The sequence below is a fragment of the Mirounga leonina genome, unplaced genomic scaffold, assembly GCF_011800145.1.
Source record: "Mirounga leonina isolate KUSES-001 unplaced genomic scaffold, KU_Mleo_1.0 Mir_115, whole genome shotgun sequence".
In the NCBI taxonomy this organism is placed as follows: Eukaryota; Metazoa; Chordata; class Mammalia; order Carnivora; family Phocidae; genus Mirounga; species Mirounga leonina.
The window spans coordinates 35,987,019-36,012,594 of NW_023270268.1; the positions used below are offsets into that span (position 1 = coordinate 35,987,019).

Sequence of the window (25,576 nt, forward strand, 5' to 3'; positions counted from 1 at the left end):
CTAAGTGACATCAGTGGGTCAGAGAAGCATGTGAGAACAGAATGCTTTCCACCAACATGCAGCCCTAGTACAGCGTTTGTCAAGAGGGCCTCCCTGTCCTCCCCTGACACTCTCTGCCACTGACCTGGTCCACCCACCAAAGGTAAAGATTTTCTACCGGGTCCCTAAAGGTAGGACCAACTTCTGTTTGGTTCATTGCTGCCTTCTCCCCACAGTGCCTGACATAACCTAGACGTTACATAAATATTTATGGAGATAACAAGGAGTTGACATTGCTATTGTGAGAATACTCCACAGAATGAGGCCTGTGTCTTTGGTTACAATGGTTCCTCTCCCCTGAGACCCTCCCACTCATTCTTGCCCTGTTGTAGACCATGAGGAGGCATGACCGGAGGCTCCATGTCAATCACTATTGCCACAGGCTCACCTCAAAGTGCTAAGGACACTCTGCCCTGACCAACGTCATCCAGAGCTGAATGCAAACCCTGCAATTAAGAAGTTCAGTGCCCTCAGGCTCCATTGATGCGTTCACACTACAGTGTGTCCTGAAATCTGCCTCATTCACCCCATCTTTATCTACTTGCTGACTCAGAGAGGCTTCCCACACTAGGGCTCGGGGACCTTGAATCACACCTCAACTCTGGTTCCAAGCTCCCCCCACTCAAGCTACAACTGCTGTGCACCAGACCAGTGTGGCCTCTAAGCAGCCTGAAGGGTCCCAGAGACCTTCGCAGAGATTCCCAAGGAGCTTCTTAAATCCACCCTGTGTGCAGATGATGCTATGCCATCTTTGCAAGTGATGGGCCCTGTTTACCCACAGCTTTCCATGAGATCCCTTGAGGAGAGGAGAGAGAGGAACTTTGGGAGAAAGTAAATCTCTTTCATTTTGTTTAAGTGCACGGAGAAATGAAATACAAGCTGCTAAGTTGGGGAAGTCTGCACCATCTGGTTCCTTACAGCTTGATGCTTTCTGGTAGGCAACATCTGTGGGTTAGGTGGGGTGGCCTGCCACTCCTCTCACCACGGAATCAAGGAAGTCTGCATCAGTGGCCTTACCAGGGCACATGCTGTCTTCAACGTGCCTCTCTGCAGACAGCCACCTGTGTGGGGAGGTGGGATCCCAGGGGACTGTGCTGTGTGCTTGGAAGACACCATACTGTGCGGTAGAATGAACATTAGCTGGGAATCTGAGAGCTGGGCCTGCCTCTCGTTAGCTCAGGGGCTGTGTGACCTTGGTCAAGTCATTTCCCTTCTCTGGGCTTTGTTTTCCAATTGTAAAAAGGGGAGGAGGTTACAAGATTTCCCTCGAGCTTCACTGAGGTGGTGCCATGGGAGGCATTAGGCTTTGGAGCTGGAAAGCCCTGCAGATGGGCCCGCTCACTAGCTGGTTGTGATCCTGGGCTCACTGAGCCTAGGTTCTTACCCGCAGACTGGAATCACAATAGTATTTACCACATAGAGGAGTAACGGAGAAAAAGCACTGTAGTACTTAATTCAGGTCTGGTGCTCAGTGCCCCAAAACTGGTTGCTAGGAAAATAATAATAATGGTATTGGTGGCAAAGCTGGCTCCCACCTTTGCTCCGGCTCTGCTAGACTGCATTGGCTTCCTTGGCCTGAGCAGGCAGTCAGGAGCCCTGAGCACTCAGCCTGCACCTGTCTGGCCACCTGAAATTTCAGGAACTGACACTCTGTCTGAGTGTGCCAGTTACCGGGCTGTCTACGAACTGGGCAAATCCTGGCATCAGAGCCAACTTACCTATGGGTCAAAGAAGCAGTTGCCATGTTGCATTATTCTAGGGGTTCTAAGACAATGAATTTGCTCCAAAATACCACCTATCTTCCACTCCTAAACCACCCCCAAATCTCTACCTGCTACCGTCTAGATACATTTATTTCTTTCAGACACCTTTGGAGGGTGATTGCCCTTAAGGCTTTGTTAGTCATTAAAATATTAATGTGAGTCAACTTACGAGATAAATAAAATGGATACCAGACAAGGCTGCAGGGGCATGGGATGAGAACAAGTAAATACTGAGGAGAGGGGTGGGGCCCGGACATGAGGCTGCCTGGGCAGGCACACCTGAGCATTGGGTAGATGGCTAGAAGGACCTCATGGAGGCGCCGGGTGGGAGAAAGCACAGTTATAAGTGTTGATGGAGTGCCTGCTCTGTGTCGGGCCTGGCCCCAATTCCCAAACCCTAGGAAATACACAGGTAGATGATGCAGTCAGCACCATCCCCCATCCCCCTTGATAAGCATCAGCTGCAGGGCGATCATGAATTGGCAGATCGGAATCTCCCACCCTCTCAGACGCCACAGTTCCTGGAGGCCTCTCCCAGGGCGAGCCTCTCACAGCTAAACACAGCAACAGGTTCTAAGGATACCTGTTTCTCACATAGCATAAATTTCTATTGCAAACCGATGGGTGCTGAACACTAGACTTAATGATCTGCTCCAAGATTAGAGGGAAAACTGGCTGGTTAAGAGTTTTCAGAGAGGTATATTCATTTCCAATGTGGCACTTCCCGAAGGACTCTCAAGGGCCATTTTAACTGTGGATGTTTGTGGAAGCTGACTTTGGAACCCAAACCTTAGGTGAGATGAGACTCTGATATACAGAACTGAGAAGTCCAGTGATCTCTGACAAAGATCAGGTAACGCACACAACTACTGTCCATTAAACCCATCAGCCTCCGTGACTGCCTGGCCAGTGTGGTCCTGGGAAAGCACTGACTCCCGCACCAGGCACACCCTAGACTCCCTGACTCTTATTCCCTGACAATATCAGCAAGCCCTGGCCCTTATCCTTCCCTGAAGAGCCAAGTCCTGCTCCCCTGCTGGCAGCAGAGATCTTCAGCGGGAAGTCAGTGGATACCCACGGGTCCCCCCAGCTGAGGCATCCAGTCTTCTCTGCGAGGCTGGCCTCTCCTGCCCACCTGAGCTCCACCCTCCACAAAGCTGCTGGTGTGACCTTCCTAAGATACAAATCTACCTGTGACACTTCCCCTGCTTCAGCTTTAGTGCTCGTGCCTTAGCCTGGAATCATAGTGGTAGTAAAAATAATAATCATTATAAGGATAAAGTCACAGGTAGCATGGAGTGAGTATTCGCCATGTGGCCGGCATGCTGCTCAGGCTCTTATGCAGGCTCTCATTCAGGCCTCACGACCCACTGGGAAGGGAGATACCATGGCAGGAGCTGGCAAGGCAGAAAGGCTAAGGGACGTGCTCACAGTCACAAGGCTAGCAAGTTGTGTTGCAAGGCATCAAATTGAAGTTTGAGGACTTCTGAACCCATGTTCTCTCGACCTCTGTACCATTTGGCCTAAACATAATGCTTGTAAAAAAAAAAAAAAAAGTGTGGTGAGTACAAAGTGGCTCACACTCCTTCCCATGGCATCAGGACCTAGAACTTTCCCCAATCACAGCCCTGATCACACGGCGTCACAGCTGTCTGTGCTTCTCGGCTCTGAGCTACCCCAGGTCAGGGACTGTGCTGATTCACGTTTACACCACCAGTGCCTAGCAGGGGTCTTGACACGTGGTCAGCGCTCAATAAATGGCTCATAGATTAATGGACGGATGAATGCATGAATGAATTCCCTGATCCACATCAAACTCTGGCCTTCTCCAGGAAACTTCCCTCCTTAAAAAAGCGCCCCCCCATTCTTGTTTCCCGAAATTCCTCCAGCACCTTTTCCTTGTATAGTAGTTCATTGCACCTTATCTTGTCACATGCAACATTTTTGTCTGTAAGTTACTGATGCCTTCACCTCTGCAGACCATAAGGAACTCAGGGAGGGATGGCATTTGGCGCTTCTTTTCCTGAGTCACCTTGCTGAAGGTTGGCTCAGATCTCGAAGCAACTACATGAGTAGTTCATCCTGACCCAGGAGCAGAGAATAGAAGGCGAGGACACCCACTCCGTGAGGAATAACCCTTTGTTCTTTCTGGCCCCCGTGCCCCACAGGAGCCTCCTCTGGTATCATCGACCTCTTGCCATCCCCCAGCGCTGCCACCAACTGGACAGCAGGGCTCCTGGTGGATAGCAGCGAGATGATCTTCAAGTTTGATGGCAGACAAGGGGCCAAGATCCCCGATGGGATTGTGCCCAAGAACCTGACAGACCAGTTCACCATCACCATGTGGATGAAACACGGCCCCAGCCCTGGCGTGAGAGCCGAGAAGGAAACCATCCTCTGCAACTCAGATAAGACTGGTGAGTCTGCCCATTATATCCCGGCTGGTTAGGCAGGGACACAGCCACCCACAATGTGGGGGGAAAGCCAGAGCATGATGGCGTCCTGGGAAACTATTCTCGTCTCTGGTTTTCTGGCTGCTGATTTCCTGGACTGGAGGTAGAGCGGGACCAGGAAAGGGGGGAAAGTAGACGCACAGACACAACAAATGCAAAAGCTGGGACTAGTACTTTTCAAACCGGGTTCTTCAGAACCCCAGCCTCCCCAGGAGTAACTTAGGGCTGCTGCATATGAGGTGGGAGTTGGGGGGCAGGGAGACTTCATTCTTCTTCAAAGCAGCAACACCTTTGCTCTATTATATGTAAGTAAGACTTCCAAAAGTTTATTTTCAATGAAAGCGTCATGGTCATTTTCCCAAGTCACTGCCACACGTAATCACGGTAGCTAACTTTTGCTAGGCATTTCCCCCATGCTAAGCCTGCGCAAGGCAGTTCACTGCTTGGTGGTTAAAAGCACGCTACCACTTACTGGTGATGTGACATTGGGCAAGTTGTTTTACCTGTTTCTCTGTGCCTCACTTTCCCCCTCTATAAGATGGACATTCTAGCATTATCAACCTCACAGGGTTTTTAATAGGATTGCAGGACTTACTGTACGTGCGGTGCTTTAGAACAGTGCCTGAACCATAAGAAGTGCAATCTGTGTTAGATATTACTGTTCTAGACAGTTTCTCAGATCTCTACAAACAATTTAGGAAAGCGTTATTGTGTTTCCCATTTTAAGGATAAGGAAATATCCCTGAGAGGTTAATAACTGTCCCAAGTTATATAGCCAGTAAGGATCAGAACCGAAATGTAAGCTCAGATCCAGCTAACTCCAATCCCGTGCACTGGTCACCACATCCCACATGCACACACGCACACACGCGCACACACACATACACACAAATATTTGGATATCCTATGCAAATTTTACAACTCTATCTTAAAGTAGAATTCCACAGTTTCCTATTTCAAGCGCTGCCTCTGTTAAAATACCCAAAATAAATAATAGCCCCAGCAGATGCCGCAATGAGAAGGCAGGATAGAGTGGCGGACCTCTCAGCCTCTGCCGCTGGACACCAAGGTTCGTTTCCCAGCCTTGCCACTCCAAGCTGTGGCCTTTGAGGAGTTGCTAATCTCTCTGAGCTTCAGTTCTCTCGTATGTAAAGTGGGGGAAATAGACATGAAATAATGTATGAAATCACTCAGCATCAGATATAAAATCAGTGTTCAATTTATTTACTTGATGGTGTTACTATCAATAAAACTTCTGGTTTTATTCCACATTATGCTACTCCCAGGACCCCACATTTGCTGTTTTAATCACACCTTACAGTACGTGTTAGCATGTTTCTAGATGTAGAAACTGAGACAGAGTTGCCTGGCTTTCATTAGTCATAAAGTAAGTCTGTGTCGGATCGGTTATGCCAAGGATGCGTTTTTCTGGGACCTTCATGCAGGAAGGACCTCGTAGACGTGCATGAGATCACACCGAGGTTTGGGACCGGGTTCAGAGCTCAGCGCACGATCCCCGGAATCACCCTGCAGCTTGGTCCTTGGGGTGCCTGGCAGGGCGCTCCCCTCATGATCTAGAAGCCAGCATCAATGAGACAAGAGCTTAGGACCGTATATACCAAGGCAAAGCAGCGCGGGCTGGGGTTCGCCACCGCACACACAGAGTCCTTTCTGAAATGTATCAAATACCCTGGCAGGCAGGTCACACAGATTTCAATGTTCTTGCTTACAGAGGAGGAAGTTGAACCATGAAAGGTTGAAAGACTGGCCCAAGGGAACGCAGCCGATTACCCAGAGCAACAGGATGGGATCTGGTCCTGGGCACCAGTGGTGCTCAACCTTGCTATAGAGCAGAAAAACCTGGCACTTTCATAAAAATACAAAGATGCCAAGGCCCCACCCCAGCGCAGGAAGTCAGAGTTTCTAGGGGATTCTTTTGTGCAGCCGTGGCTGAACATGCTGCCTTAAATGATGATGCCTCGTTGTCATCAGAACAGTCTACCCCACGGGCATGTCGGCACCTGGAGTCAGCACGACCTGGCACTCCTCCGCCTTGGCCTTGGCTCAGAGAAACACTTTACAGGCAGCTCAGCACTGGCACGAAGAAGATAAGGAAGCTTCCTCTAACTACTTTGACTTAAAAGAAAAAAATCTATAAGTACCTGCTTGCCCTAAATTTAAAAAATATCAGGAATAAACTTTATTTATAAAATAAAGCTTTATTAGGCTTTTATATATTCTCAAGACATGTTTATATCAGAAAACCTGAAAAACAGAAAAATATAAAGGAGACTACACAAATTCCCTAAAACCCTAATACCTAAAGATATCTCCTGATTACATTTGGCATATTTCATTACCAAATAAAATCTTATTTTTATTTCTATGTATATGTGGAATGTTCTTTTTGTTAAATATTTAGCTGCCACAAAGAACACCAAGGGTCATGAAAAGAAATGAAGTGGATTTCTGAGTGTACCATGTCTCTAGCCCACTAAAGAAACCAGTGACCTCAGTGTGGACGGTGACTCCAGGAATCCAGACAAACAGAGGGAGAGGGAGGGAGAAATTTCCTAGGCTGGAAGATGCTCCAGACCTCCATTCATTCTTCTCATTCCACTTCCTCACCTACAACCGCTCCTGACTCCAAATAAAAATAAAGGGGGAAAAGTCCTTTCTATGTTTCTCTGACAGTAGACAATAGATAATGGAAATCAGTTGAGCAATTGTGAGGGGAATAAGAAATATTGAGTAAAATCCCCATAATCAGGCCAGAATAAGAAATATTGAGTAAAATCCCCATTTTATCAGTCCAAAGGCCGTGTGGCCACCCAGACATTAGCCTAGGCCAACCCTGCCACACTGGCAACTGCTTTGTACAAACTTCCTCGTTGTATCAGTTAAGATGCTTTTAGTTATAAGAAATAGGAAATACACATCAAACTGGTATCAGATGATCAAAGAAATCAAAATAATAAAGGACATGTAGAGTTCTTGTAACTGAAAATGTCCAGAGCTATGACAGCTTCAGGCAAAGTGTGATCAAGGGCTTGGCCCTTTTCTCTGCAATTTCTCAGATCTGCCTCCATCTATGTATTGATTTCATGTTAGCAAACAGGGCTGCAGCTGCCCCATGCCTCCCAGTTATATACTACAACTTCTAGAAAGAAAGTGTGTCTCTCCTATTTGCTTTCTGATAAAAGAGAGTTCTTTTTTGATACCACTCAGAAAAGCTCCCGCATCACTAGCTTGAACCGAATCACTTTCTTGACAGAAGCGCTGTGGCTGGGAAAAGGGCCTGCGTGGCCTGACTTGGGCCTGGGTCCTGAACCAATCACCGTGGTAGGGAAACCAACCTAGCCCAGGCCTAGAAGTGGGATTGGTATTGATTCCTCACACTCAAATCTCAAGGTTTATACAGGATGTACAAGAATCAATCTCATTATCCTATTGCCATGATTCATTAGGACAATCTAGCATCCCTGTCATGACACAAAGCTAAAAAATTCTCCCAGAATCATCCGAAGATACAACTCCACCCAAAGTCTGTCTGACTCTAGGGCCCATGTTCTTTCTACGACAACAGGTCACCCACTTATCCATCTGTCATTTATGGAGCATGCGCCTCGTAGTAGATTTCAGTGTATGCTACTATGTAGTATATGATGTTGAGTTCTCTGAGTATCGGTCAAACAGCTCCTCCCCTCCCAACGGCTATTATCTTGTGGCTGTCGGACATCATGACTGGGACCCATGATGTGAGATTTCCTAAGCAGAAAAGGAAGTCTTTATATCAGAGGAGGAAAACATCCCATCCGTTGTGTATGGGGAGAGAGGTATTTATTCATTGCTTTGGACAGACACGGAACTATGACTAATGCTGAAAAATCAATGTGTCCCCTCCTCCTAGCAACTACATATGAAGCCGCTTCCCCTAACTGCACACAATAAGGTAGAGGAGACATGTTCTGTGGTCACCATTGTCAAGCCTGAAGAAATGAAACATGAGCCCAGCACTCTAGGAGAAACCAGTTGTGTTAAAGAAGCCCAGGGTAGCTGACGTGATTGTCGGAGAGCCCCTGTAGCCTTCTCAGAAGTATTTGTACAAAAACAAACAAAACTCGTTAACCTACATAAGCTTTATTCCTAGGCCTAATGCAGTATCTGAGTATACGTTCGGTGGGTATTTCAAGCCCAAATGGCTTCTCTGCAGAAGTTTTGCTTTCTTGAATCTTTGTCTTCCGTTTCAGTGAGCTCCACCATGTGTGTTCTAGAACATTCATTAGATCTGATTGTAAAAGGGGAAACTGGAATGCCCATTCCTTCCCCCTTCGAGGGTGTGCTCAGTGATGTAGCGGGAAGACCCTTCTGGCAGCGACGGATGCAGGCATTCCATAAGCACTCAGCTCGTCTCTGTGCTTTGCAGAAATGAACCGGCATCACTACGCCCTGTACGTGCACAACTGCCGCCTCGTCTTTCTCTTGCGCAAGGACTTCGACCAGGCCGACACCTTCCGCCCCGCGGAGTTCCACTGGAAGCTGGACCAGGTATGGCACTCAGCTCACCCCTCACCCCTCACCCCAGCACCCCCCTTTGCAGGGGTGGTAGATGTGCTTCAGTGACGGTAGCAGTGAGGAGGCACCTCAAAGTTGTGCTCGCCTGCTGAGTTTGGGAAAATCAGCTCAGGGAGACACATAGCATCTTAAAGTCCAGAGAAAAACTGCTGCCGTAAGCCCAGCTGGAGGGGGAGGGCCACACTTGCCCGCTGGGACCCCCCCCAGCAGCTGCTGGACCTGCCCACATGTATCTTGTCCATTTGCTCCCCGTTGGGCTCCTGGGATGCTGGTCCTCTTGGTCCCCAGGCCCAGTTTGTGATCTCTGTTAGTACATGTTTATATCGTAAGTGCCGTACCTCCTCTGTGATGTTCTCTTATCTCCTTCGGGTGATGGTGCAGCCTTGCTTTTGGTGACACAGGTTGAGAACAAGGGACCCGAGGACCTTGAAGTAAACAGTGACATGGCACACTGTGAGCCGCGTGTGTTCTTTTCTGAAGTGCAAAACCTGTGACTCACTCCAGAGCCTCCTGCCTGTGATCACAAGGGCCACTGTGTCATCCTTGTCAATAACAAATGAAGGGTCTGGTTGGAGGGAAAAGCTTTGAAGCGTCTGTCTCCAAAGGCCGTGCAGGGCTGAGATCGTGGAGGGGGTGGTCACTCCTTTGGGGGGCTGTGCCACTGAGGAAGGTTCTGGGCAGCAAGCCTAGCACTGGCCTTCACTTAGACTTGAACTGGGGGGCAGAGGGGAGGGCACACGTGAATTTTTAAGAATGGTTTTAAACTATCAAGGGGGAGAATGCCGGCAGATAGGGAAGGGGACTGTGGAACGGGTCAGCTTAATGAAGCAGGTGAGATGATGCTCATTCCATGGTCTTACTGTCTGGCACCCCACCCATATCCTGAGTGCTTCTGGGGACCTCAGGCTTCCTTTCTTCCCCTAAAGCCCACTGTGTGTGCTGCCTGCATCACCTTGTCTAGGGCTGAATGTGCCAGAATCCTTCCCCTTCTCTCTCTTTCTTACGGGCATCTACCCAGGCCCCGGGTATGGCTAGTTTCGGAGAGTGCTACTGGGAAGCATTCCAGAAGGAAAACTCATTTACATTGAGATGAGAATGATAGCTGCACCCTTTCATCCACACAGAAGCACAGACATATGCTCTTTAAAAGATAGATTGATTAACCTCAGGGAACCTCTCACTGCTGGAACTTAAGGCAATGTGACAAGGTCAAGGATGCCAAGCTGATGGAAAGATGCTTGAGGAAGCCCAGTGGCAACTGCCTGATCTAGTCCCAATAAATCCCATCCTGTTGGAGTCTGGGGTTTTGCAAATATGGCATCTGGATTTAGTGTATGTTTCTCTGAGTTAGGAATTCTGGGTATTGCAGAAATTATGAAATCTTGACATTGCTTATTTGATTTCCCAGCAACCTCTCAGCTACCTTCTAAAGTGCCATATGGCTTACATGGGATATATTTAAATACATAATACGAATTGAGATGAATTAAAATAAATTCTATATTGTGGGGGGTTTAATAAGAACATTGCTATACTGGCCAGGATGATTACAGATGCCCTGCAGCATTTTCTAAGATGGGATTGAGAAGTCCTGATACAGGCAAATGAAGTCACAGGGTTGGGAATTAAAAATAGGTGAGGAAGGAATTCTGGTTCTACAGATAAAGATAGAATGACTCGAGGAATACTGAAGTCTGGGCCCAAAGTGGTGCATTTAAGGAAGGGCTGAGGTTCACGGAACACCTTCCCGGTTCTTCGGATCTCATTTATCGGTGTCTGCTCTGTATCAGGCACACTGCCCCTGAGCTCTCTCTCACCTCTGCTCCCTGGGCCTGCCCAGTGGATGAAATGAGGCAGGAACCATGGTCTTGTGACCTGCCCAAGGGCACACAGTGAACCATGGCTGGACCTGCCCTATTTCATTACGCTGTGCTGCTTCTTCAGTAAGCTTGCTAATTTAAAATGTTTTCACTTCTAAATTTTAAATATTTTTAATTTAGAGATCAGAACTGTCATTTAGATGCAAGTGTTTATAGTCTTGATGAAACTCCATGAAACTGTCAAATCTTCACTTTGCTTAAACCTTGTCTTCTTCCTTGTCTCAGTCAGCTGGGGCTGCCATAACAAAGTATCACAGCTGGGGGCGGGGGGAGGGGGGAGCTTAAACAACAGACATGGATTTCCCACAGTTCTGGTCTGGGAAGTCCAAGATCAAGGTGCCAGCTGATTCAGCTCCCCAGTGAGGGCCCTCTTTCGGTCCTGTAGACAGTCTTCTTCTCACATGGCAGACAGAGAGAGAGAGAGAGAGCGAGCTTGGATACTGGAATACCTGTTCCTCTTCTTATAAGGCCCTATGGGATTAGGGTCCCACCCTTATGACCTCCTTTAACCTTGACCACCTCCTAAAGGCCCTTCTCTAAGTATAGTCACACTGGGGGGTAGTGCTTCAATGTATGAATTTGGGGAGGGGGACACAATTCAGTCCATAGCATTCTTTACTAAAAAAAATTAACATTAAAAAAACTTAAAGGCTACTTATTGGTGATCAGAAACCCTAGCCCCTTGGAAAGGAGGCACAGTGGATGGGGTATACAAAACCTCAGCCACACTCATATTAGCAATCCAGTGGTACATATAGACCCAGCCACAGACCTCTCTCTCCCTTATTCAGCTGTGTAGACAGAACCTTCCAGAAGTTTCTTGGATGTAAATCACTTGGTGTTCAGAATATACATACTTGATAACATCTCCTCCCCCAGGAAGCCACCTTGGGTCAGCCCCCCTGAGTGGCTTACCTCTCCCCGGTGCTCCCCAGACTCCATACAGAACTCCATCATGATGCTTACTTTACCCTAGTAACCCATTTATCCTGCCTTTCTGCTCACTTTGCACTGAGCTCCTGGGAGGCAGTATTGTGTCTTACTCTCTCCAGCTCCTCAGTGCATATTATAGCCCTGAGCACACAGTTGGTGCCCAGTAAATGTTTGCATAACAGCAAATGGATGTCAAGATCAAAAGAAAGGAGAGATGACATGAGGGAGGGAGAGAGGAAAGAGAAGAGAAAAATCCAGAGACCTTGTAAAACCTCCTGGTGATTAATTGATCTTTTGATTCATTTTATGCAGCATTTTAAAATTCTAAAATTTTACCATTTGGCTCTCAAAGGCCATTTGGCTTTTATCTTGATATCTAATTCCAAAGATTTTACTGTATTTGCCCAGTAGTGACTCTGTAATTATTGCAGAACTTTCTGGCCTGGGCCAGAAAGGACTCAAGCCAGTCTACTGACCCACCTTGGAGCTCCCAGAAGCATAATAAATGTTCTAATGCCTAATGGGGCTTCATCTAGTTCTTTAGTCAGCAGTTTAGGCTGAACACAAACTATGTGCCAGGCTCTGTGCTCGGTACCGGGATCAGCTGCTGAAACAGAAGCTCCTGCTCTCTATAGGTATCCACGATCATGGGGCAACCAACACAGAAACAGTTTACATCGATATGTGCTGGGGCAGAAGGCAGGGGGCCAGGTGTGGGGAGTCTGTGGGAGCCCATTCTAGAGACACCTGACATGGACCTGGGAATAAGGGCCTGGAAAAGCCCCTAAGAGGGGACATTGTCTGAACAGAGCGCTGAGGGCTCAGTGATGTGGAGCCAGGCAGCCAAGATGGCAGAGGTGAGTAGGACAGCCGGCTTCAGGAGAAGTGTGGTAGACCATAGAGATGGGCAGAAGGGGATCGCTTTGGCAAGTATTAGGACCCACGTTTAGAGGAGCAGGGTCAATTAAACCCCAAGAGGCTTTTCACATCATGTTATTGAGTTGGTACTTTATCCCCAAAAGAATGGACTATCATCGAAGAATTTTGTTATTCAAGGAGAATTTAAGGACGGGTAAATGTGAATAATGCGAGTATGACATTCATAAAATTTATCAAATTTAAGTAAATATAGCTCAGGCCAGTGGCAGGGGCTGCATTAGAACCAGGGTCCCCCCTTTCCTTTCTCCACGGCCAGGCCAGGAGCTCAAGCACTCGGCAGAGGCTTCTCAAGAGCATTGAATCCAGGGCATGATAAGCACAGAGCTCTTGAGGAGCGTGCGGAAATGGGGGCGGGGGAGGCAGTTCTCACAGAAGAGCTGTGTGCCTCCAGCAGTGCAGCCCCGTTGCCCCACACCTCAGAAAGCTGCTGCCAGGGTGGACAGACTGCCAGGTAAGTCTATTATCGGGCCGCTCCAGTAAATGTCCCTGACAATCCAGTGCACCTCACTAAAGGGATCCTAATGATGAGGAGAATGTCATTTTAATGGGATTTTTACTTATGATCTGCTAATGCAAATCCCTCGAGCCTGCAGCTAGTCATGTGCAAACGCAGACAGGAGCAGAGAAGAATGCCCAGCTGCCAGCTCACACAGGAAAGGTTTATTAATTTGCAGCCCCTCCCGGCTCTACCATTATTTGGATGTGGTTGACTCATTGTCACAAATTCTAATGATCTTCCCGTTGGACTTCTTGGTGCTTGGAGGAGAACCTGCTGATGTTTCACAGCATGTTCCACTTACTGGAAGACACAGCTTGAGGGGCGCCTGGGTGGCTCAGTCGTTAAGCGTCTGCCTTCAGCTCAGGTCATGATCCCAGGGTCCTGGGATCGAGCCCCACATCGGGCTCCCTGCTCGGCGGGAAGCCTGCTTCTCCCTTTCCCACTCCCCCTGCTTGTGTTCCCTCTCTCGCTGTGTCTCTCTCTGTCAAATAAATAAAATCTTTAAAAAAAAAAAAAAAAAGACACAGCTTGAATGACAGCCTCAATCGACCAGCAAGAGGACAGGTGCCCCCAGTTCATGCAAGGAAAAAAAAAAAAAGTGCATCTCTGAAAAATTGCAATTGAGCACAAGATGCAGGAGTGAGATTCATTCTGCTGGCCATTGCTGTCTCTGTGCCAGAACTCCTTAACAGTCACCAGAGAGGACATGGCCCTGCCCAGTTTGTGAACCCTCGAGAGCATTCTCCTGCAGGAGCCTGAACTCTAGTCATGAGGGGTGGGGAGAAAGAGGAAGATGCCTGGCTGGGTGAAGGTGGGTCCTTCCTGAAGACTCAGCCACCACACGGCTCCAGGCCATCTAAGAATCCAGGCCTGGGGCTGCCTTTCCAACTGTCCAGAAGTTCGAATCAGACTTTGATGTAAAACCTCCCCATGTTTAGTATTTTCTCACTTAAAACCATTCATCATCAGACTCAACAAATGTTCTGCAGTCTACCTTTATACTCTGGTCACAAGTTTGAGACTACCGAGAAAAAACAACAAAACGCTATGATTTTCACACAGGAAAACCACACCATAACCTGTCTATTTGAGAGGTTTGGATCTTCTTAGATGAGGCCCACATGTTCTTTGTAAGCCCCCTCCTGTTCTTCTAGCACCAGCCCCCCACCCTCCAAGGAGAAGAGTGCTGGGCTTCCAGTGGCGGGGGCAGGGGAGCATGGCCCCCCACACCTGGGGGAAGGGGCAGGAGCAAGCGAGGCAGGAGCCCCGGCCCCAGGCCCCTGGTGGTGGTCATCTCCCTTCCTCCTACACAAAGAGACAGTAAGGCACAGGCCCAGGTCTCCCCAGAAACAATGCCAGGGCTGGGATTTGAGCCAAAGGCTCCCATTTGTCTTGGGCCCGAGCCTCTGCTGGTCAGATCCTTTCTACTTGCATGGAATTCTGGAGCTCCTGCAAGAAGCCACAAGTGAATAAATCCTTCATTCCTAGTGAGGATGAATGTCAGAACGAAGCAGTGAGTTTGCCCGCATCTGCTCTTCCAGTCACACTGGGAGTCAAATGGCTTAGTTCAATCATTATTATAGCCAAGTGCCAAGGAGTTAATTGGAGAATGGTTAGTCCAGTCCAGACCAGTCCTCTTAATGAGCAGAGTAATCGGGCTTTGTCAGCACTCTAATTCGGCCACTAAAGACTAATTCTTGGATGCATTAGCCATGTTTTTCTCTAATGCAGTGGCTGCCCACTCACCGTCCCACCCACACACCCGCCTTCGGTGACACCTGTGTTCCTTCTGGAACATGTGTCCTAAACAGAGGGGGAAGAATGTTCAGAACCCCTTTTTCTTCTCTCTCTCTCTTTTAGGCAGAATCCCAGATGACTTTTTCTAAGATGCCAACTTGCAAGGTTGTTCTGAATGAAAAATGGATGTGGGAAGGGTCACAAATACTCTCCCTTGTCTTTCTCTCTGTAATATATAAGGACCCCAGACAAGCCCCTTCTCTTAGAGTCCCTCTCCCTGCCTCTTCCCATCTTCTGGACTCTTGAGGACAGCTGGCTTCCATGGCATCATGGTTATGGCAGAGAAGGGTCCTCACATCTGCACTGGACACTCTCGGTCCTCTCGGGTCAGGACTGTGCAGTGACTGGATTGTCTGCTCCCTGGAAAGGTGGCTTCTGACACAGTTAGTGCATTTGTTCTGTTTTCTTTAGAGAGGGTGCAACATGCTGGCAGTTGCCACTGCAGTCCATTGCCTGAGCCTCATTCCCTCCCCTGGAAGCCCCCTTGGTGGCCTGGGTCCCTGTTTCACTGCTGACCCAGAGCACCCTGTGCCATGACACCTCAGCTGGGCTCCCCAGCTCCCCTGTCGGCCACTTGTGATGGACAGAATAATGGCTCCCAAAGATGTGCACCCCCTAATCCTTGAAACCTGTGAATATGTTATCCCCCATGACAAAAGGGTGACTAAATTAAAGATCCTAAAATAGGGGCATTGTCCGGATGGGTCTGATGCAGTCACAAGTGTTCTTACAGGAGGGAGATGGGAGGGTTAGAGTCAGAGAAGATGTGACAAAGGAAGCAGAGATCAGAAGGATGTGGGGCCTTGAGCCATGGGGTGTAGCAGACTCTCTGGGCTTAAAAAAAAGAGAGAGAGCGCGTGAGAGAGAAACAGATTCTGCTCTAGAGCCTCCGGAAGGAATGCAGCCCTGCCAATACCTTGATTTTAGCCCACTGAAACTCGTTTCAGGCTTCTGAGACTTCTGACCTCCCAAACTGTAAGACAATAAATTTGTGCTGTTTTCAGTTACCACGTCTGTGGTGATTTGTTCTAACAGCAAAGGGAAACTAGTACATCACTCATGAGCCTTGGGGAGGCCTAGAGCTGCCCCAGGCTCGTAGATGCAGCTACTTCCCAACCCCCCACAGCTTATTGAGGTGACCCTGGGCCGGGCTTTCCTGAGCCCTGTGTGTGGTGCCTCTGTCCCCTAGTGTGGCCCTGGGAGGGAGGGAGGGAGGAAGAGGCCCTGTCCTAATGCTCCCACCAAGCTCGCTTCCCACAAGCCTCTTGTGGAGGATCCCCAAGGGGCAGATTTAGCCTTTCCTTCTGCTCCACACCATATTCTTCTTCTAGCTTAAGGTGCTGGCCCCCTCACCAGCCATGATAAGTGGAAAAGGTACCTTCTCTGCTTTCAGGGGAAAAGCACTGAGTCCTCTATGCTTGTTTCTGGAAATGCTAAAGCAAACTAGAAAATCCACTCTCTCTTGACAGTTTTTCCCTGGGAATGAGAGAGAGAGCGAGTACATGAGAGGGGGGAGGGTCAGGGGGAGAAGTAGACCCCCTGCCAAGCAGGGAGCCCGATGCGGGACTCGATCCCGGGACTCCGGGATCATGACCTGAGCCGAAGGCAGTCGCTTAACCAACTGAGCCACCCAGGCGCCCGAAAATCCACTCTCTCTTGACAGAGGCTCCCTGGAAGCTGAGAGGTGACAAAGCTGATACACAATGAGATTCTTTGGATGGCACCTGTCCTGCCCCTGAGGCACAGTCGCTGGCTTCCCAGGAAGTCCCCCTCAAGCTCATCCCGCCCCCACGGTGCCTTTTAGTGTTCTGCCCGAGGCCGTGCTCCGAGGCAAGAAGAGCTTGTGGGAACCTCTTTTTGGCTCCAGGGAGCACAGTCCAAAACCAGCCCTGGGAGCCCCCCTTGCCCCAGGGCACAGGTGCTGCAGGCGAAGGTGGGGAGCACTTGCAGACAGCTGCCTGCACTCTCGTCAGGGGTCCCAGGGGATGCAGGCCCCCCACTGCCACAGCCACCACCTCAACAACGCCCCCTGTGTCCTGGCTTGCCCCCTTCCCCGACTCACCCTCCCCACTTCTTCTTTCTTCCTCCCTGGAACCACCTCCCAGATGAACTCGCTGCCCTACTCACCCCTGCAGCACAGGTAAAGTCTCTGATCTATAGACGGAAGTTAGCACACAGAGCCTGCTGTGAGCTCTGGGAAGAAAGGGATGTCTGCAGAGCTCCAGAGGCAGAAGCAGGACCAAACGGAGGAAGTTACCAAGAAACCAGAATGAAGTGCGCAAAAGGGAGGGGGAGCAGTTTAGCGAAGTATGGATTAGTGTTGCCAAACGTTAGTGAATGGATTGTCTACCTAACCAATAGTGAGATCTGATGACAAGCACATCATGCCATTTGTGTCTTATAGTGGACATAGGGCCCACAAACTCGCTGAGGGTTTTCATAGGCATTTATCAATATGTCCAGAGCCATGTGCTTGAAGGGCTGATTTCTCAGGGCTTTCTTGGATTTCCATTATTACCCAAAGGATTTTCTTTACTTTTTTTTCTGAAGATCCTATGCTAAGGGAGAAGGCTAACTCTTGTTGAATCCAGAGCTATAGGAATGTCATTCTCTTCTCTGCCATAATCTCACTGGCTTCCCCCACTCCCTCATCTGGGCTGGAGGCAGAAGGCTATATAACTGTTAAATTTAAACTAATCGGGATGCCTGGGTGGCTCAGTCGGTTAAAGCATCTGCCTTCAGCTCAGGTCATGATCCCTGGGTCCTGGGATCGAGTCCCACCTCGGGAATCCTTGCTCAGCAGGGAGCCTGCTTCTCCCTCTGCCTGCCACTCCCCCTGATTGTGTGCTCTCTCTCTCTCTCTCTCCCTGACAAATAGATAAATAAAATCTTTAAAAAAGAAATAAATAAACTGATCAGATATGCTATGTATTCTATACATTCCTCCCTTTGCTGGCAGACCTGGCTCTTCTCTGGCCTCTCTTCCCCCATGAGCAGCTGCTCAGCAATTCCTTTTGCTCCCATGAAATGATTATTTGTGTTCTGGCCTGTACGTCTGCCCAGAGGCAATGGATGCATTTTTTTCGGTAGACATCCCATAATGCGTATTTAAAGTCAATGTCTCTCATTCTACTGTTAAAAAGAAGGAAATAATGTCAACACAATTAAAAATGCCTAGTAAATCAAATCAGGTTTTCAATAATAAATTAAGGTGCTTGAGCCTTGGGGTGGTCCCATTTGGAAGTAGCATTAACTCGGTCACTAGCCTGGCTGCGCTGGGCTCCTATCTTTCCAGACCACTTCAGGGACAGGTGCCAGTGAGAGGGGAGGGAGATTCCTCCTTGGCATCCAACCCAAATATCTGCATTCATTATAGGAGAGACATTTTTCTCTGTCATTTCCACACTATGGAAAGACAAGAAATTGACAAAGCTGAATGCTAATATAAAATAGCAAATTATGATGCTAACCCCTCATTTAAGAGAAATGAGGTAAAAGCACTGGTCACTGCGAGGTCCCTATGTAGTGAGAAGGAGAATTGGAACCAGCATTACTTCACTGCCTACTTGTGCCAGCCACTTTCTTTTTTTTTTTTTAAAGATTTTATTTATTTATTCATGAGAGACAGAGAGAGAGAGAGAGAGGCAGAGGGAGAAGCAGGCTCCCAAGGAGCAGGGAGCCCGATGCGGGACTCGATTCCAGGACCCTGAGATCATGACCTGAGCCGAAGGCAGACGCTTAACCATCTGAACCACCCAGGTGCCCACTTTCTTTTAATTCTAACAAAAATCTTGCAGTTCAGGCATAACACCCAGGATACAGATGAAGATTGGGAGACATAGCAGGTGCTTTCCACATCTCTTACCTAATACATGGAAAAACCTTAAATCTGATCTTAAAATGCACATACTCCAAGAGGGTAAAAGGCACCATTATTGACTTGGAAGAGTTTGCAACTTGAGTGAATACCCAAGATGACAAGAATGAACCAATATCCATGCTGATACCTAAGTGTTGAGAACAGGGCATGGGTGTCCATCCAGGAGCACATTCCAAGCTCAGCTTAGGAGGAATCACGATTTAGCCTCTTTTAAAGTAAAGATCAGCTTGCTCCTGAGGCACAGTGAGGAGAGCGCTGTTCATCCCATAAAATAAAGAGAAGCCAGTGGAGCTGACTTCTCAGGGAAGACCCTCCTCCGAGGAAGTCTTGCACAGCAATAACCCTGGAGGCCCAGTAGTGAGATTAATCTGCCCTACCTTCCCTGCTCTCTCCCAATCCCCTACAAGTCATCTATTTCCATCTTTAATGTCTAAACATGCAAATATTGCTGCACTTACTGCTCATTAGTTAGCTAAAGGAAGTGCCCTTTAATTATGCCTTTAAATAATGAACCTCCTCCATCACCTTGACAATCAGCGCATATTTAGAAGGAAGCAAGGCCTCATTACGAAACAGCTACTACATCCCTGGCTTATTTAGAAGATGGTAGCTTTCTTGAGGCAAGAGAAATGGAAGTCTAAAGACAAATAAGCCTTGTGTTTGCATTAACACCTTGTAGCTTTAGGTGCATATTACATGTGAGGGAAAGATTGGAGAGGCCAATCCCTAAACTCCTTGATTTCCACGCATTAAATCTAAACTGCATGGGGCGCCTGGGTGGCTCAGTTGGATAAGCGACTGCTTTCGGCTCAGGTCATGATCCTGGAGTCCAGGGATCGAGTCCCGCATCGGGCTCCCTGCTCGGCAGGGAGCCTGCTTCTGCCTCTGACCCTCCCCCCTCTCATGTGCTCTCTCTCTCTCATTCTCTCTGTCTCAAATAAATAAATAAAATCTTTAAAAAAAAAAAATCTAAACTGCATCGTTACTTTTGAAGTTATTTCTTATCTCAGTTTTATAGATACTGAAACCAGAAGCCCTGAAAGATGAAATAATTTGCTTAAGGTATTGGACCAAGTCTACCATTCTCCAAAACTCCATGTTCTTTTCCATTATGTGTTTATCTTGTTGAGAATTATCTACATAGCTTGGCAGAACTGGGTATCTTCCAGGTCTCCACTAGATTTCTCCATCTTTCCATCTTAGCAGAAACTCGGAGGAATGTTTCCTTTCATATGATTCTCAGGCACAGGCGGATGGGACCACACGATGCATGCACCTATCTGCATGTCTCTGAAGAATAAAACAGAGTGTGTTATGGACAGGCAAGTCATTTCTACTGTGGACAATTACCTATTTATCGTTCCAGACCATACTCAAGGCTCACATCTTTGATAAAGACTTTCCTATAACTTCCTCTCCCATAGAGAACTGACCTTACTTCCATGGAGGCCCCAGAATTTTCCCACAGCATTTTTCATACTTTATTACACTTATTTGTTTGTTGGTTCATTTCTTCCACTACACTAGGATATCATTCTTATTCACTTCTTTAATCTTTAACACAGTGTCTGACGAAAATATGTGTTCAAAACATGCTTACTAAATTAAAAAAATAATGAGTTTTTATCTCATTAGTCCTCATTATAGGAGAGAAAAATGTCTCTCCTATAATGAATGCAGATATTTGGGTTGGATGCCAAGGAGGAATCTTGAGACAGTCCATTGGCCTATAAGCATCAGTTTGGTGATGTATCATCTGAATAACATTGAAAAAAGCTTCCAGAAAAAAAAAAACACAACAGTATGTCCTTTAACAGGTGAATTAATAAATAACCTATTGTATATCCATACATGGAATTGTATTCAGGAATAAAAAGGAACAAACCTTTGATTCATGCAAGGGTGAATTTCAAAAATATCGTGTTACATCAAAGAAACTAGGCAACAAAGACTATATATTGCATGACTTCATTTACATAAAATGCCAATAAAAAGGCAATTTTGTAGACAGCCCATCAAGTAATCTTCCAGGGCTTGGGGTGAGAGCAGGAATCAGCTGCAAATGGGCACAGATATCTTTGAGTGATGGCAATGTTCTAAAACTAGATTTTGATGATCACTGCACAACTCTATAAATTTATTAAAAATCATTGAATAGTACACTTAAATGAATGAATCTTAAGTGTAAATAGTACACTTAAATGAGGTATGATATGTAAATCATACCTCAATAAAAATATTAAAAATAAAAATTGAGAAATGGCCCATTCTGAGGACACAAGGTGATATTGGCACTGTCTGGACTCTGAAGAGCTTCATACCAGAAAGGAGGGAAGTGCAGGAAGAGATCCCAAAATTGGAATATAAACTTCCTTCAAATCCCTTAAATCCTTGGATGGCCCCAGAACTGTGTACACACAGGGGAGACTTCAGGAACCCAGTGAAAAGCAGCAACAGGAAAGATTGAAAAATTGAGTAGAGAATTTAGCTCCTGCCTACTCCGAAGGAGACAGATTTTAAAATTCCTCCAAGTTTGAAGGGCCAGGTGAACACCTAGAGTTTTCCAATAAAATACCAGAAGAGACATGAATAAAGATTATATGCCAAGATTAAGGGACTGGCCCAGAATTAAGGGTAAACCTAAACAAATATACTCGTATATAATATAAGATAAAACTTTACAAGTACAAGGTGATCATTCAGTAATTTAACAAAAATCAATAATCTCAGAGAAATATAAGAGAATCCAGAGTTTCTACAATGTACAATGCACAGTTCTCGGTATAAAATAGAATTATTAGACATGCGAGGAAACCTAAAAATGTGACCAAAGGTCCAGGGTAAAATCATTCAAGAGAAACAGACCCTGAGATGATGCAGATATAGTAATTAGCAGAAAATAATCTTAAAGCAACTATTTTAAATGTGTTTAAGAACTTTAAAGATTGTCATAATGAGTGAACAGCTAGAGAATCTCAGCAAAGAAATAGAAACTACACAGAAATGTAAAATCTAGAGTGGAAAATACAAAATCTAAAGATGGGCTTTGCAGATTGGAGATAGAAGAAGAAAAGAGTCAAAGAACTGGAAGGGAAATCAAAAGAAATTATCCAATATGAAGAAAAAAGAAGAGAGAAAGATTTCTTTAAATCTAGAGCCAGAGAGAGAGGAGAGAGAGGGAAGAGAAGAGAGGAGGGAAGAGAAAAGCCTGAAAAGAACCAAAGGACAAAAGTGAATGAATGGGGCACAAAAGAATTAATTGAAGAAATGATGGCTAAAGATTTTTCCAAATTTCATATAAAATGTCATCCTAAAGGTTGACTAAGATAAACAAGCTCCAAACTGAAGAAATACAAAGGAAACCACACCTAATCACAGCATTCTCAACGTGTTAAAAAACAAAATGAGAAAATCTTGAAAGCATCCACAGAAAAAGAGAAAAAAAGAAAAGAAACACACTACATATGGGAGAAAAACAATATGAATGCAGTTGATATTTTATGGGAAATGATGGGAGACCATAAGACAATAGGATGACAAAGGCAGTCTGTAAGAGAGAAAGGAAGTGGTATCAGATGGGGAAATAGACCTCTAAGAAGGAAAGAAGAGCATTAGAAATGGTAAATACGTGGGTAAATATAAAAGACTATCTTTCCTTCCTTCTTAATTTCTTTAAATGGCCATGACTTTTATTTCAACAATTATAGCAGTGTATTGAGGGCATATAACATATGTAGATGTGAAACACATAACCACAATAAAACAAAAGGTAAGAGTGGAGTTCTACTGCCCCATGGTTTTCACAGTTTCTGTGGAGTGTTAACAGTGTTAAGTATACTGATAAGTTGAAGATGCATATGAAGGAAGGCCTACTTTAGGTTAAGGACCATGAAGCTAGAGGAATACACAGAAGAAAAAAAAAAATTCAAGCTTAGGATGTTGTAGGTTTCTTGAAGTAGATTTTTGTAAAATGGGCAAGGTATGACAATGGCAAAGAACATTTATTGGTAGATGAGCCACAGCAAGGAATAGAGAACTTGAATCTGGAATTTCTAGACAGTGCTCAAGGTGAGTGCTCGAGAGTTGGCATGAATTATGAAGGAGGACCCAATCTGAGCTCCCAACCCTGAATTGAAATTGGACACGATATTTAAAAATGTAGGGTTTCTTGTTGCCATGAAACAGGGTTCTAGAGGGCCTAGAGAGAAAATTCTGAGGTTTAGATTTCAGAAACTAAGCAAGAGAACCAACAGGTATTAAGTTTGAGAGATGTAGAGAGTGACCTAGGGGTGCAGGAACAGAAAGCAAGGTGGAATTTGCTGCTCTTGGGGCTGCAAGCAATGGCATCAACTTTGTCTCTGTGTGTGACAGATCTCTTTTTTTTTTTCCTATATTTTGATGCTTTGACATCTTGGGGTCTTATGGACCCAGAGAGGGACTTTCCCTTGCAGTGTTAGCTCATTCCTAGAGATAATAAATTACTTGTCAGCCAGCATGCCTTTGATATGCAAACCAACGAATCCTGAGTCCATATTTCCATCTACTTCCTTTTATTGGACTCCAGACCAGGACACTATCTCCCTGCCCTAAATCATCCCAGGGCCAGGTACTGGACATCTAGCCCACTGAAATTATTCAAACTATCCAATCCTAAACCTGTTCGGCTTGCTTACAGCTTTGCCCATTCCTTCCCACAAAACCACAATAAAGCATCCTGCCCACAGTTCTCACTCCCTCTGCCTCCTGACCAACCCCGGTGACTCCCCATGTAGTCCTGCATGGCGTGGTGCCTCTAGTTTCTAGGGATCTGTGAGTATAAGCACTTCTTCCTTCATGACAGTCACTTTTGTTTTTGTGTGTCTTGCCATACCTGATTAAAACAAATCTTACAGACATTTTAAAACAGTGTGTACCTAAGGCCCTAGGGGGTCACAGGCCTGTGTGTATTATCTGTATAATCAGCCTCCCTAGGATGGAGTACATCTCCTTCTTTCCCATTTTAAACAGAAATATCCCTCTTTGTTGAAATTATTTATGCTTGTCATGGAAGTGAATAGAGTGAAGAGGTCTGCTACAGTAGTGATTTTAGCCATAAATTAGAGCTTAAGAGGGAAATTATAAATAGTATTCATGAATTGGGATATCCACAAAGATCTCAGAAATGATCCCTCATTTGCACCGAATGTCCCATATTTATTTGGCATTTCCTTAACTCCTCATCTCTCACCTCTAGGCCTTTTGGCCATTTTACCTTCAAGAGCCAAACCAGCTTCTAAGAATAGCCCAATGGAAGCTTTCCAGTCAATTTCCTTATAATCTTCTAGGCTAATTAGACGTGCAAAACATAGTTTGGCCTTCTGCCCTCTTTATCGGTGGGAATGAGTTGTCATTCTTTCCAACGCTGTCTTGACTCCAGTGTCTGAGACGAAGACAGAGGACAGTGTAGGGCCACCCCTGCATTGATCCCATGGATCCACACACCTTCTACTCTTTGACAAATAGGTGGTAACTTCCCATGTGCTCATGGGAAGGAGAGCTCTGTGCTCTCCCAGTAGCAAAATCTAGCACCTGCTTCTTGACATTAAATGAAATGTTAGATACCACAGAGTTCTTGTCCTGTTTTGGTTGCCCTGGGAACTGAGAGCTTGGGGTCGGTCTTATAGTGTGGTCTGCTCCTGCTAAAAGGGCCATGTGTCTTTCCATTGGACACAACTCTGTCGGAAGGTTCATTACAGTCACAAATACAAGGGGACACAAAGCTGCAGCTATGTGGGCTCAAAGCAAAAAGATAGTCTTATACCTATTCTCTAGACTCAAAAAGTGGACCCCTCATCGGGGTATGAATGTGAATTGAGACTTGAGTTACTTGAAGAATTATGATACCATCCATTTATTTTTGCATCTGTAAACATATGAATAAAATGAGCCTCATAAGCCAAGAGCAAAAATATACCTTCAGGTTTATTCCAGAATACTAAAAATATCCCTCTGCCATATCTAGCAAAAACATGTCACATTGGGAACAAAAAAAAAAAAGGTAGAAAAAAAAGTCTATTGTGGAACAGAGTGCAGAGCCTGGCTGTAGACATTCTGCCCCACGAAGTCAGGCGTTCAGTCACTCAGTCATTCATCAACAAATGTCGATCAAGATTAAATTTTAAAGTGAACAAACTTATATTTCAAGAGCAAATATTCATCAAGGAGCCGTGAAAGACACGCAGGCTTTGGAGTCTCTCGGACCTGAGTTTGCAGCTCAGCTCGGCCTCTTACTATCTGTGTGACCTCGAATGCCTCACTTTACCTCTCTGAGCCTCAGCTTCCTTATCTGTGAAATGAGGATAATTGTAAACAGCTTGGGGGTGGTTGTAAGGATTAGCTGGTATAGTAACTGTCAAGCAAGTTTAGTGAGGGAGTGGCAGCGGAACATCTGACCCATGGAAATGTGGTTTCGAGGGACCCCACTACCATAATGCTTATGCACTATCACACATATCCATAGATAGATAGATAGATAGATAGATAGATAGATAGATAGATAGATAGATGATAGATAGATAGGTAGACTGCAGGTAGAATAAGCATTCTACAATTCCTTCCTTCCTTCCTTCCTCCCTCCCTCTCTCCCTCCCTCCCTCCCTCCCTCCCTCCTCCCTCCTCCCTCCTTCCTTCCTTCCTTCCTTCCTCCCTCCCTCTCTCCCTCCCTCCCTCCCTCCCTCCCTCCCTCCTTCCTCCCTCCTTCTTTCCTTCCTTCCTTCCTCAATTTTCTGCCACTCCATACCAGGCACTGATCTGGTGGGAGCTGGGCATATAGTGGTGAA

General features: G+C 46.3%; 1 protein-coding gene and 1 long non-coding RNA gene across 2 annotated transcripts in view; one reads left to right on the forward strand and one right to left on the reverse strand.

The window, feature by feature from the left end:
* CLSTN2 (calsyntenin 2) overlaps positions 1-25,576 on the forward strand; it is a 597,522-nt gene that overhangs the window by 495,346 nt on the left and 76,600 nt on the right. Inside the window, exons 7-8 of the mRNA XM_034995881.1 lie at positions 3,971-4,219; positions 8,682-8,803. Of these exons, the coding sequence (XP_034851772.1) occupies positions 3,971-4,219; positions 8,682-8,803 (371 nt within the window). The remainder of the gene's footprint in view (positions 1-3,970; positions 4,220-8,681; positions 8,804-25,576) is intronic.
* The window catches only part of LOC118004519, a 35,043-nt gene continuing 29,359 nt past the window's right edge, over positions 19,893-25,576 (reverse strand). Inside the window, exon 3 of the long non-coding RNA XR_004677609.1 lies at positions 19,893-20,048. This is a non-coding gene — a long non-coding RNA (uncharacterized LOC118004519). The remainder of the gene's footprint in view (positions 20,049-25,576) is intronic.